The sequence below is a fragment of the Myotis daubentonii genome, chromosome 16 (assembly GCF_963259705.1).
Source record: "Myotis daubentonii chromosome 16, mMyoDau2.1, whole genome shotgun sequence".
NCBI classification, from domain to species: Eukaryota; Metazoa; Chordata; class Mammalia; order Chiroptera; family Vespertilionidae; genus Myotis; species Myotis daubentonii.
The window spans coordinates 23,868,190-23,882,365 of NC_081855.1; the positions used below are offsets into that span (position 1 = coordinate 23,868,190).

Genomic DNA, 14,176 nt, shown 5'->3' on the forward strand with positions numbered 1-14,176 from the left:
AGTCACAGAGAGGTCTTAGGAGATAAAGCATTTCTTGTTAATTCACCACTAAAAGGACATGAACTTGGATGAGGCACTGACCTACCAGGCTCTACAACACACCTACAAACCTAAGTCATGTCCCAGGTGGGAAGCAGGGCTGGAAGCAGAGAGCAGGCCGCGAGAAGGAAACTTTACTGCATATTTTAATCACAGACAAGCTGGGAGAGCCGCTCTCGGGCTCTCTTCCCAGAGGGCACCTTCAGCAGGGAAGAGGGAGGGAATGAAAAAGCTAGAACCGTATTCACTTAAACAGAAATACCACGTCCTGTGTGATGGAGTCTTAGGAGAGCCGCAGCCCAGATGTCAACTTCGCCACTCGTGCGCGACCATAAATGATTCAATGGGTGCGATGTAAAATGCTCCCGGTTCCACTAATGGGCCAGCGCTCCCAGTTCCCACCAGTGTGCCGTTGCCGAAGTGCCGTTGGCTAAACAGAACAGTCTCCTTCCACCCATTAAAAACACGTTTTTATACTGACATTTTTCAAAGCAGCCTGTTTCTCTTTTAAAAGGTATAATGTAAACAATTAAAAAATGCAGTATACGCAGGGTGAGAAATTAAGAGTGCTTTTCATCTATAACTTCCAATTTGTTCATTCCCGGAGGCAAATGCTCATACCATCTTCTTAATATCTTTCACTGATGTTCTACACGTAAAATAAACAACCCATAATGTCTCTCTCCCTCTCCCTTCCTCTCTCTCTCAAATCAATGAAAACATTGTTCCTTGATGAGGTGGTGGGAGCATGGAGGAAAATAGGAGATTCTGAGGAGGGGCAGGTCAGGAAGTCTTCCCAGAGGAAAGGCCATTTAAGTAGTCCCTTTTTCTAAAAAAATGGAGGCGAATTTCACATAACATAAAATTAAGTATTTAAAAGGATACGATTCAGTGGCATTTAGTACATTCACATCATTGTGCAACCACCACCTCTATGTGGTTCCAAAACGTTTCATCACCCGAAAGGATGGGGGCTCTGAGATTCAACTGGATTTAGAAAAAGAGTTACGTGACGGTTTTGGTACAAAGCTCATACACGCGATATAAAGATGAACAGAACACGCCCTGGCTCTCCAGGGCCTTGCAGTCTAACGGAACCCCCCGGCCTCCACAGTACTTGTTGAGAACATTCTGAGGAATTATGTACCAGTGTAACCTTTTATTTGACTTGATTTTTACGACTGCATAAAGTTGCTAGAGTCCATTTTGCAGGTGAGAAAACTGAACTCAGAGAGTGAGTTCATGATTGCCCACGGCCTAAAAGTACCAGACCCAGGGTCAGAATATAGGACTCTGGACTCCATTCTTTTCACTGCTGATTATAGTTCACGAGGGATGAGCAGACTGGATAGGCGAAGGGCAGCTGGTAGTTATCTGGAGCAGTTAGTCCTCACAACGTTGATATAGGTTGTGACTTTAACAAGTGATGTATAATGAAATCAATTTTACCACAGGCTAATTGATGAAAAAAAAAAAAAGAAGAGTTAAGACCCAGCTGGTGTGGCTCAGTGGTTGAGCACTGACCCATGAACCAGGAGGTCACGGTTTGATTCCTGGTCAGGGCACATGCCTGGTTTGTGGGCTGGATCCCCAGAATGGGGCATGTGGGAGGCAGCCAATCAATGATTCCCTCTCATCATCGATGTTTCTATCTCTTTCTCCCTCTCCCTTTCTTTCTTTGAAATTAATTAAAAATATAATATACTACTATATAAGTTAAGTTGCTATAGCATCTATAACATTATAACGAAGTGACATTGAACTAAACTATGTTATTCGAGGACCTTTGTACTCTGAGCTCTTGGGTTTGGCTCCTATCTGTAAAAGGACAGTACCACCTCACTAAGTGAACAGGACTTCGTTATTTCTCTGTGTGTTGTATGTTTGAATGAAGCAAAATGCTGGCTGTACCTTCCAGTTATGTTAACTCATGATAGCACCCTGGCACAGATGACAGGGAGCTGCCAAACATTCTTGAACAGAGCAATGAGAGGTTGGAAGTGGTTTAGGAAGATAAACTACACAGCTATGTGCAGAGCGGGGTGAGAGGGTTAGATGAGAGGCAGGGCACCCAGCTCAGAGGGTGGCGGTTACATGCAAGTTGAGTGATGAACAACAGGGCCTCAGCACGGGCACACGCGATGTCGGACCAGAGAAGGAAATGGAGAGGACCGAGGACTTAGTCCAGCGTGAAAGCCACTCCATGCCATAGCCTCAGCGTATTATCCATGACCCGAGAGAGAACTGTAAGAGTTAAGTGACACATTCTTTTAGAGATAACTTGTCACTCTAAATGAGTATATTTAAAACCATACAGTTTGGCACCGAGTTACAAGTAGCTACCGACTATTTTTGCCTGCTCCCCTGAAGCTGGAAGCAATTTCATTCGGAAAAGACCAATTGGCTGTTTGAAAGTATCTGAAAGAGACATACTCATTAGGAGAAAGTGACTTTCCTAAGAGCTTTGTATCTCAAAGGAGGGAAGATGATCAGGGTCACAAAAGAGGAGGTAATGTTACAAGGGTGAGGAGAAAGAGCACTGTGACCTCTGGGATTCCTCTAAGCAGAAAGTTACAGGCTTTCAGCACCCAATCATCTTAGCTTTTAAGCGCCTACCGCCTGCCTACCGAGGAGTCAGTAATAAAGAGCTTTGGGAGCTGAGCAGCTCTGCCAAGCGGGGAAGCGCGGCCGAGTGGAGCGGAAGGCATCAGGCTAAAGTGCCTTCATTCTTCTCTAGTCCAACCCAGCCGGCAGATCTGCATCTTCAGGAGGAAAATATTTTTCTCCCGGCTTTTGCTTCAGACAAGAGAAAATGCCTCATAGCAACTACCTTCAGCAAGATGCTCCAGCCCCCTGCCCACCTGTTTTTACTTCTAAGCAGCTCTGAGGTCAGACGAGGCGGGGCAGAGCCTCAGGCCTTTCCCAAGGAAAGGCCGGTTCAGGAGTGGCAGCCTGTCAGGGCCATCCCACCAGGAAGGGACATGCGCCACCGCCCCAGTGTGGGGGCACTGACTGGGGATCTGTGCTGAGGTGCTTTGTCCGCCATCTCCAGGGAGACCTCGGTGGTTTCTTTTTAAAAAATTGATCTGAGAGAGAGAGGAAGGGGAGAGAGACACATCCATTTGTTGGTTTGTTCCACTTATGTATGCATTCATTGGTTGATTCTTGTATGTGCCCTGACCGGGGATCAAACCCTTGTCATATCAGGACGACACTCTGACCACTGAGCTACCCGCCAGTGCTGACCTCTGTTTCTAAATTAGAAGGCACAGAGTTGGGCACAAAGTTTGGTTTAGAGTAACGCCACTAGAAAAATATTTTCTACATCAATGCCTTAGTTCTTGTAAAGAAAAAGTGATTTCACAAACAAGACCTTTTTATTAAGCATTTAGCTAGTAGTTAGCCTTCCTTGAAAATAATCAAACTACAGGGCTTTTAATAGAGTCTAAATGTGTTGCCTTTAAGCAGGCAAAATTGGTGGTTCTTTTATAGCTTCTCTCCTAATCATAGGCATGATTCAAAATATATTTTGTGGAACTATCACAAGATTTGTTGGCATTAAAGAGCCCTCGGGGTTCAAAACCTTGCTTTACTGTTCACTCTGATTTTGAGCAAATTACTTAATCCTTCTGGGCTTGTTTCCTGTAAAACAAGAAGGCTGCCTTGCTATGTGGTGTTGGATTTTACGCATGCCTACGTGGAGGTGTGCACGTACAGGGCTCGGCAGCCATAAAAAGAACCCCACTTTAGAGGCCCTGGGAGTGGGCGGAAGGGAAAAGCTGGGGTGGCTGAGGAAGGAAGCACAGTGTGGTCGGATAAAAAGGATGAAGAGGGGGATGGGAAGTCACTGCTAATGGGCACAGGGTTTCACTCTGGGGTGATGAGAATGTCCTGAGTTAGATAGTGGTGCTGGTTACGCAACTAACATACTAAAACCTATCAGAACATTTTAAAAGGGCGAATTTTATGGTATGTGAGTTATACCTCAAATTATACTGTTACTTAAAAAAAAAAAAGACCCAGACAACATAACATTTGGAGAGGTAATGAGAAATGGGGAATTTTCAAATTCTCTGGTGGGGTGGAAAATCAAGTTCTGATCTATAGGATAAGAAGTCATTATTTAGGGAGGGTGGAAACATTTTTCTTGCTAAATTTTAAATTCTCCATTCCCAACCTAGGTTCTGAAGTTTCATTTTGATAAGAGAATCCCCCTTCACTTCCTGGGCTAAATCATTAGTGGAACATTCCTATGATGATCTGGAATAATCGGTGATGGAATTTCAGTACCTGTAATGCTGCACCCTGGGTTTCAGGATATCGAGAGAAATACCAAAACCAAAGATTTCATAATCACTGCCTTGATGGTACTATCCCAATACAGACAACCATAGGCACAACCACTTAGATTTCTAGTTTATTATTAAATTACATAGCAAAGCTTCTATACAGTCAGAAAATGCACATTTAGATGAGAACAAAAATTAAATACAAATACAATTAAACTGGTTCCAAGAAGCCATTTTAAAAGCAAAAAAATTAGAAAGTGCATTTGGAATAGATTTTTAAAAATCTATATTGGCATTTTCAAGAGTAAACATCTTCCATCATGGTAAAGTGTGATTGGAATTTATTTCCCTCCCTAAGAGCTAATAGGATGGCAATAAATGCAAATACTTTGATACTAAAGTGAGACCTTATGTATAAAGAAAATGAGAAAGACATGGCTCAGCTTCTTATCCAATGAACATCCTTAAGAATCACTTGTTCCTCATTTTCCTTTCCCCTATAAGAAGGATTTGCAGATTTATAAAGGAATAATAAGATTAGGTTATAAAGTCCATGATGTAAAGCTCTGCATCTTTTTGGAGACCAGCTAAATAACCCCTAACCCAAAATGAGAATGGAACGCAATCATTTTAATTTTCTGAGTAGGATCCATTTGTTCTTTAGTTACATTTGCCACAAAATCTAGTGCAACACCAGACATGGCCACTTAGACTCATCAGCTTAATGTTGCAAGTTGGAGAACTCAATTTCCAAGAAATCAATCTGATTGATGATCAAACATAAGGTATTAGAAACCAAAAGGCTAGTCCAGTTTCTTAAAGTCCTTTCATCAAGTTGAGATTATTAACAGTGAAACAGAAAGTTAACGGTGGGAATGCAAGTCCAAGGTGCCTCTATTATTTAGAGGCCAAAAGCTCAATAGGTACATTTCTCTATCCAGGTTTACTTAGCATTCAATAGGAAAGAACTAAAGCAAAGATATTTGATTCTAGGTACAAAAAGCCTCGTCTCAGGATTTCACTCCCATGCCTGATCTGATTCCTGGGCAGTGTGGAAAACGGCATTCTCTGTAAAGTGAATTCTGGTAGAAAGGAGAGAGGAATAGTGGAGAAGGAAAGCCCTTTTCTAACAGGAGACAAATAAAGGGTGACCAATGCAGGTTACAGGGAATCCTTCAGCTTCTAAAAGTAATAATAATAGAGACAGCCAGGACAGACACTAAAGCACTTGGACATTTGGGCTTGAACTTTAGTAAGAGATTTTTTAACTTTTACTAAAGTTACCAGCACACATTAAAACAGTCTCAGAAGTGTATGTTTTGGAATTTTCTGCCTTTATGTTGCCATGGTTTTTCATACTTTCTAGTGAAATGTAAAGTTTTGAGTGGTTACAAAAAAGATTCCAAAAGGAAAGATCATCATATAAGACAATAGCTGAGGGAGACTGCTCCCTCTAAGAGGCAACATTTGGGACTAGAAATAGGAAAGTCCTTCTGCTCTGACTTTCTCTAAGAGTAGCCTACTGTTGGCTCCTGGGCCTACCAACAGGTCTGTAAGAATGGCAAAAAAGGAGAAAAATCAAGATGGTAAAAAAAAAAAAAAAGTTGCCGAAACTGGTTTGGCTCAGTGGATGGAGCGTCAGCCTGCGGACTGAAGGGTCCCAGGTTCGATTCCGGTCAAGGGCATGTACCTGGGTTGCGGACACATCCCCAGTGGGGGATGTGCAGGAGGCAGCTGATCGATGTTTCTCTCTCATCGATGTTTCTAACTCTCTATCCCTCTCCCTTCCTCTCTGTAAAAAATCAATAAAATATATTAAAAAAAAAAAAGTTAAGTGGCATGAAACTGAAAGAGTTCTTAAACAGCTACCGTGGGCTCCATGTTGAGCCTCTACGTGTCACTTCTTTTTCTTGCTCCAGGCCTCCTAAAGCAGCGGTCGCCAACCTTTCGGACCTCACGGACCACCGGTTGGTGGCCGCTGCTCCAAAGGTTTCCTTAAACCAGCGGTCGCCAACCTTTCAGACATCATGGTTGGCGACCGCTGTCCTAAAGGACTCGCAGAGGAAGGATGGGCACTGTCCTAGCTACCTCTCTACATTTGGCCCCGGACACCTCACTATGGGCTACAGCACTGGGAGGTTAGTCAGACCTATCTGACCGCAACATCTATACCACACGTTCTCAACTTCCTGGGAAGAACTGGTTTATCTTTTAAAGAAAAGACCCAACACAATGCTTTTACTTCGTTTAGCAGAACCTCAATGGAAAGGCTCATCAGTGGCAGCGAGCTGGATTAGCGCAGGTTCTAGTTTTACTGTCACACAATCAGCTTCGATGAATGCACCAAATAATCAGACCAGTAAAAAAGACTGGTAGTATAATTAAATAAATAATTTTATTTATGAAACTTCAGATTTTATAAATGCCAACTATATAGCAACCAAAGTCCCATAAATTCTAGCTGAGGTACAACCACCAATCAAGGCCCTTTGAAAAATCAAAGATAATAAAGTGTCAGGGGAGAAAAGCGTTGTTCTCCCAACAGAGAATTTAATAAATGACCTTCCCTGACCCTGGAAGGTTCGCAGTGGGAAAACTTAAACTATCTTTTAAGGGCATCCCTAATCAACTACTGATCAATCAACCCATATTTAGAAAAATAAACCCCATAGTTAAAAAAATATCAAATGCCTTTCATACCCAGAATATAACAAAACTCTGACACCAGAATGAAAAACCTTTCAGTCTCTGTATCAGGCCATGGACTAGTCTGCCCATCAGCCTGTACATCAAGTTCATCAGAATGACACACACCATCGACACTTTACGATGTAGTTAAGAACTGCATGCTAATATCCTTTCATTCCTGGTGGCACAGTCTGAAGCCAATACTGTAAATACCATCATCAATTCCAACGGTGAAAAGCAGCCTCCTCCTTGGTGAGAATGTAGATGTTGGAAGTCTTCAAACTATTTGTGGTAGTTGCGTTAGACAAAGTAATGGATGTACAGAAACTCAGAAACGGTTAAACCTAAGAATTCTGGTGGGTGGTTTAAGATTTTGTCACTCTGCGGATGAGAGAGGACAGGGGCAGATAGAGATTCTGTCACATGTATCTCCAACAGTGACGCCGTTCTCTGGCTGTCTGGAAAAGCTTAAAAGATTTGGAATAAAGAGATTTTCACAGAACCCAGAATTCCTGTTATATCGGGTGGTAGTTCTCAAAACTTTTGCTCATAAACGTGGAACATTTACAAATGAAATTATCTGAATGGTGACTCCTTGATCAATGTCTTTTTACACGTGGCTTGTTCAGTAGATGTCACTGAAAACTGAGCAGTCCCCTCACTCAGTCATCAGGGTTAATCCTGACATGAGGAACAGTTGGGGGCATTGGCTATTAGCTTCTTTTGTCCTGGCAAAACGAAGATTTCATTTTCTTCTAGTAGCAAATATTAACCCAAATGGAAGAAATAAAAGTCAAAACAATGATTGACTCCTTAAAAGAAGCTTGTCATTCTTGATGCTTTTCCAGCAATACAGTTAAGCCCAATGTGCACACGAGTAAAAAAAAGAACGTCCCCGCCGAGTGGCTCAGTTGGAGCGTTGTCTGTGTATCAAAAGAGGCTGCGGGTTTGATTCCTGGTCAGGGCACATATGGGAGGCAACCAATCGATGTTTCTCTCTCTCTCTCTCTCTCTCTCTCTCTCTCTCTCTCTCTCTCTCTCTCTCTCTCTCTCTCCCCCCCCCCCTTTTTCTCTCCCCTTCCCCTTCCTCATTCTCAAAAAAATTAAAATAAAAAAAAATCAATAAAAACATATCATTGGGTGAGAATTACAAAAAAGAAAAATGCTTTTTTTGCAGTGTTTATCATTTAAGACAACCTCAACTCTGTTGAAGTTGGCTTGTCAGCATCTCAAAGAATCTGTGAAAAATGGAATTTTCCTTGAATACCAAAAGAGTTGGGGACACAGTAGAAGTTTATAGCACAGATTTAAAAATGACTTGTGACTTTTCATCATGAGTGTAAAATAAAAGGACAAGAACTATTTTTATTCACAACCCAATCCATCAGCTAAAAGGAAAGCAGTCTTTGGATAGAGAGACCTGGTTTTCCGAAGAGTCCAGCTGTAAGACCTAGCTTGCCATCAGCCTCTGACACTATCACTGAAGCGCAGACTCTCTTTCTGACTCGTTTACTTACCCCCTGGGGAGACAAAAGCAACGGAAAACTTTTCCTTTTTTAAAAACTAAAAACAGAAGGAAGTGTGTTAGAAAAACTGTGGCTTCAGCTCAACCTGACCACGCCACAGAGTCCAGCACTATGAGCCCCGAAGAAATCCTGCTGGTCAGGCTAATTATCAGGGCAGTCCGTTTCTCCTTCCCGCTTTTCCTTATTCCAGATCAGGGCCTGAAAGTGGTAGTTGTAAGAGTCCCTGGAGGCGTCTCATCAATGGAAAGCATACAGCAGCAATAGGATGGTACAGACACCAATAACACCACCCAGGATGAGTGAGTCTCGCCGCTTCCTAAGATTGATTCGCTGGATCAGGCTGTTCACAGCAGGAAAACGATCTTTGGGAAATCTTTATTAAGGTCATATTTGGAAGCCTCTTTAGTGAAAAGTCACAGAAATCACAAAAACAGAGATCAGTAGAGTCCATAAACAGTAAGTAATGGGAAGAAAATCACACGGAGGGAGTTGCAGCCTTTAACAAACACACAAACTGGAAATGCTCAGGGCCCAAACAAATTCAAGTCTCCCAGTACACTGCAGTACACAAATAAGAATAAAAAAATTAAGAGAGAGAGGGGGAGAAGAAAATAATGATGACAGCTACAATGTATTAAGGGATTACTGCCAGGCTTCAGGTCAAGTTGGTCAGAAACAGAGGAACCCCACTGGGCATGGAGGCAAATGTACAGCCAGCTACCACCCCCCCCCCCCCATCCCATCCCACCATTCCTTCTCTCGCCCTCCCGCCGCCTACACACAAACACACACTCTCTCTCCATCCCTTTCTATTCCTTCTCTATGGTGACTAAAAAGTTTTGCCAGAGGATTTGAAGTGTGCCCTTCCTCTCCCCACAGGGTGATAAGTTCCCCTGGATTTGGGCAATTGGTGGGAACTAACTCTAGGATCTGCATAATCAGGCACTGTTATTATAATTTTATAATTTACTTTGTATCAGTAGGTAGGACATGGTAGGAAAGTGGGTTCAATTGCTCTAGTTGTTCAATTTCCAGAACATATAAAAAGAAAAGAAATTTTCAATTATAGAGGTTTTATAGCAGTTACAACTGTATTCTTCTTAGTATTTTAAAATATCTTCATACTCTTGTTTGTATGTTATACAAATTACAGCCTATACTGTTTTGCATTTCTGGCAAATGCAGAAGGTGCGGTGCATCTCTCAAGGTCAGGAAAACCACCACCAAGATCACCTAGGACACGAGAGAGGGGAGAGGGAACACTCTCTACTCCGGGTGAATCCTCACCGCATTCCCCTGTAACAAAATGACTCCCAGCAAAGACTGTATTTGTATACTTAAATGTCCTACATATTGTATGATCAGGACCACGTTTTCTTCTAATCTTAAATTTCCCTGTGCATCCAGAATAGAGCTTTATATACTACAGGCATTAATGTTTTATGTTGTTTTTTTAGAGAGATGAAGGGAGGGCTGGAAGGAGGGGGGCAGAGAGGGAGGTGGGGGAGAGGGAGAGAGAAACATCGATTGGTTTACCTCTTTTATGTGCCCCAACTGGGGACAGAACCTGCAACCTAGGTATGTGCCCTGACTGGGACTCGAACCTTCAACCTTTCGGTGTATTGGACAATGCTCCAACCAAATGAACCATACTGGCCAGGGCTTAATACGTTTTTTTTTTTTTTAATTAAATAATGAAAAAAGAACAATCTGCAGAAATAATTCTTAAAATGTAGATGGGCATGAAGCATGAAGTAACAGGCAAAAACTTTTATAAGGTACAAATCTAATTTAGAGCAAATGCTTAATCAATCTTTCCTTGCTTGGTAAAAACAGGATCAATAATCTCCTTGGAAAAAGCATCGAAATTTTGGAATTAGGAAACCCTGTCTATAGTGGACATCTTTCTGTCCAGTTTACCTTTAGGGAACCTTCCCCCTCTCCCCTTGTATAATAATTGAATAGTTCAGTCCATGTGACAGGATGGAGCTGACCTTGTCCTCCAGCACTAGGTGTACACACAACCTCAGGACTGGCCGGGAAGAACACTCCCTCCCAGGGCCAGTGACAGGTTACAAATAGGCGGTGACTCAAGCTGGGAGAACCATAGTCCTCTCGAGACATTGTCCACAGTGGTTAGAAAAGACCCTTTTCCATGGGGATTTTTGAACTGGTAGGAGGTGACTCTTACAGTCATTTCTATCACCCTGAGGGGAGAACCTGCCTGAAAATGAGGGTAACACACAGGAAAATAGAAATAATAGATGGAGTAGGTAGGGAGAACAGAGGGAGGAAAGCAGATTCTTGATAATAAAATCTGAGGCCCTGAATCCAGCCATGCCATAAGCCAAATTCCACCCCTGAATTTCACACATATATGAATAAATTAATTCCCTCCTCTTCCCCCTTAAGTCAGCCTTAATTTGGTTTCTGTTACTACCTCTCTCTGGAGTCCTGACTCACACCCATTTTATTTGTTTTATTAACACACATCCTTTGGAATGATTGTAATTTGTGATAATGATAAAATGAGATAATGTATAGAACAGTATTCTGTAAAATGTATAGCCCTATATTAAATACGATTTGGGATGTGTGGTTTTAGAACAAAATTCACAAAAACCTGGAAAACATCAATACACTTCAGAATGTTATTTTCCCTGGGCAACTAAGGGAAAATAAATTGAAAGTGACTTTGAATTATCCAAGATGAGAAGATAGAAAACTTTTGAAAACTATATAGGTCCTTTCCCCTAGTAACTGGGGAAGGAAACTTTATCCCGATAGGCTTGATTTCTTAGAGAGTAAATAAAATGTTTCAGAAGTAGCAGGCTTATCAGTTTCCCCACTGGGTTTCTCAGAGATAACAGTAACACTAATTTAACTTTGGAAACTAAAGAATTAAAAAGGTAGAGGTCACTACAAACAAGCAGTGAATCTACCCTAGAGTTCAGCTTGTCCATAAGTTACAGTGAAAATATTCTATAAGCAGTTACAACTCATCCTTGCATGTCTGTCTCCTTCTTTCCCCTTCTAAGCCACTGACTATTCTCCAAGCTGAAAAAAGAAAAAGCTAGTAACTTATGTTTAGGTAAGAATAGTGTATACTGTGGAGTTCTGAAATGGATATGAGAACTTTTGAAAACTAAAATTTTGTGAAGTGAAAATTCACATTTATAATTTTTTTCTCAATCTAATAATCATAAACCTCTGGTGTGCCATATTTTAGAAATGGTATACTTTCTGTGCAATATGCAAAAGTGCACTGAACAATGTGCACTTTCATGAAATAGGAGTGAAGGGGACATTCATATTATGTCATTAGTGATGGTCTCTGCTGCTACTGATGATGGCAACTTGCTGGGGGTGTGAGAGGAAAGCACATTCAGACTTCCCCCCTATAAGACCCACAGATTTCAAAGTTTCAAAAAGGATACTGGCCAAAGTGTTCATTTTGCTCTGAATTGACTTCAACATTCCTCTCTGTGAAGTCATATTTTCTTTTGTTGCCATAGCAATGCTGCAAGGGAGAAAACAAAAGAAGTGATTTAAATTGGCATTTAAGATTATCCTATTTGGATCTATCATACCCTTAAAAGTGAACAGAAAACTAAGGCGAACAATATCATCTTGAAAAGCACTGGGCAGGGCCCAGCCAGTGTCGCTCAGTGGTTGAGTGTTGACTTATAAACCAAGAGGTCATGGTTCGATTCCCAGTCAGGGCACATGCCCGGGTTGTGGCTAGATCCCCAGTGTGAGGCATGCAGGAGGCAGCCAATCAATGATTCCCTCTCACCATTGATGTTTCTATCTCTCCCTCTCTGAGATCAATAAAAATATATTAAAAGGAAAAAACAAAAAGAAAAGCACTGGGCTGGAAAACAAAAGATCACTTTCCAAGTCACCTTCCTATTGACCATTTTTAAATGACCACTACATCACCACTGCTATCCTCTGGGATCTTCTTGGGCAAGGAAGTAAGCCATTTCCTGTCCCCCCCCCCCCCCCCCCCCGGCAAAGTAACAAATAACGTAAGACAGTAACAGACAAATCACGTATTACAAGAGCTTCTTAAAATGGTTGTAAAAAGGGCCAGTTACAATGTCCTTAATCAGGAAAACCTGTTGAGGGGGAAGTAGGCAATTACAATCATAAAAATAGAACCCAAAGTGTAACATATCACAAAACATTTATACAACCCGACCCCAATTTATGAAAAGATTACATTCGAAAAGTCTACTTGAGAACCAATCCAAGCAGATTGTACGACACACATGCAACATTCTGCTGGATCTCTAAGCCAGGTGATAAAGGTCATTAAAAACTGAGAGAAGGAAAAAAGTCACTGTAGAGTACAGTCTCTTCCATGTGACTACTTTGAAGTCATTTAAAAAAGAATCTTAATATCTTTTTGCTATCACTGCCCCAAGATTGTTAATTTTCAACAGTCTTATCTCCTTGCACATTAAAATCCTATAGGGCAGGTCAGCGTCCATTTTCATATGCAACACACAGGGGAGTGTTTTAGATACTGACATTATAAAAAGCAATAGGAAATAATATCAGGCATTTGAGTAATTCTGAAAATATGTGAAACATTAACGACAACAAAGCCTGTTGTTTCTGAAGAGATTCTGGGAGATGGTGATCAGACCTCATCCCTGACCTCGTCTCTGGCCCAATTACCACCAGGGGGAATAAAAGAACAAAGGCAGACGGGGGGGGGGGGGGGGGGGTCTATCTGAGGTCCAAAGTTCTCTTGAGCTCTCCAAGGGAAGAAAGCCAGGGGGGCTACACTCTCTCAAGTGAAGGAAGAACCAGGGAACTCATGGCAGGGAAGACTAGATTTTTCTTTCAGCCTGAGCAGAGAACTAGGTTTCACTGCATTCTGAAGGGCCCAGACAGTGGAAGGAAAAGGGCTGCAGCAATGGACTGAACTGCCCCAGTCCCTGCAGCTGGAAAAGGACTGGCAGGTACAGCCAGAGGCCTATAAGCAGAGAGCTCACAGTCTTCCAGCTAATGTGATGCCACTGCTAGGAGGAAGCACTGCTGGGCCATCTACCACCACCTGGTATGTCACCGCTTTAGGGTCTCTAATAGCCGGATGTATCAGGGAGCTGACTGAACACATTATTCCAGGGGTCCTCAAACTTTTTAAACAGGGGGCCAGTTCACTGTCCCTCAGACCGTTGGAGGGCCAGACTATAGTTTAAAAAAAAACTATGAACAAATTCCTATGCACACTGCACATATCTTATTTTGAAGTAAAAAAAACAAAACGGGAACAAATACAATATTTGTATTTGCATGTGGCCCGCAGGCCGTAGTTTGAGGACCCCTGCATTATTGGATAGGCAAGACCTAGTATTCTATTGAAGGAAAATGCTGGAGAGAGTACTCTAAGCAAATGACAAATGAATCAAAACTGAAATTTTAAGATTTGAGAAGGCAAAGAAGGAATAAAAGTGTGTAAGAAGATATATAAACAGATATCTGTTGAAGCATTATTTAGAATAGTAAAAGACAAAACAAGAAATTTGGAAACAACACTGGAATGGTTTAGTAGATTATGGTATAACCATATTAAGAAATAATATTTGGTTAGTAAAAAGAATGAGTTTATAATATTTCTAT

The 14,176-nt window shown here is 41.7% G+C and overlaps 1 protein-coding gene across 3 annotated transcripts in view; it reads right to left on the reverse strand.

The window, feature by feature from the left end:
* Nucleotides 1-4,443: 4,443 nt before the first annotated feature.
* Nucleotides 4,444-14,176, reverse strand: part of GOSR1 (golgi SNAP receptor complex member 1) — a 44,372-nt gene continuing 34,639 nt past the window's right edge. For 2 of the 3 annotated variants that reach the window (XM_059669245.1, XM_059669243.1), the window contains exons 8-10: nt 11,980-12,062; nt 6,353-8,904; nt 4,444-6,281 (exon numbers count right to left, since the gene is read on the reverse strand). In XM_059669245.1, coding sequence (XP_059525228.1) covers nt 8,780-8,904; nt 11,980-12,062 — 208 coding nt within the window. In that variant the 3' untranslated portion in view covers nt 4,444-6,281; nt 6,353-8,779. Of the gene's footprint in view, nt 6,282-6,343; nt 8,905-11,979; nt 12,063-14,176 lie in introns of all 3 variants that reach the window. The other variant, XM_059669244.1, reaches the window with a different exon arrangement.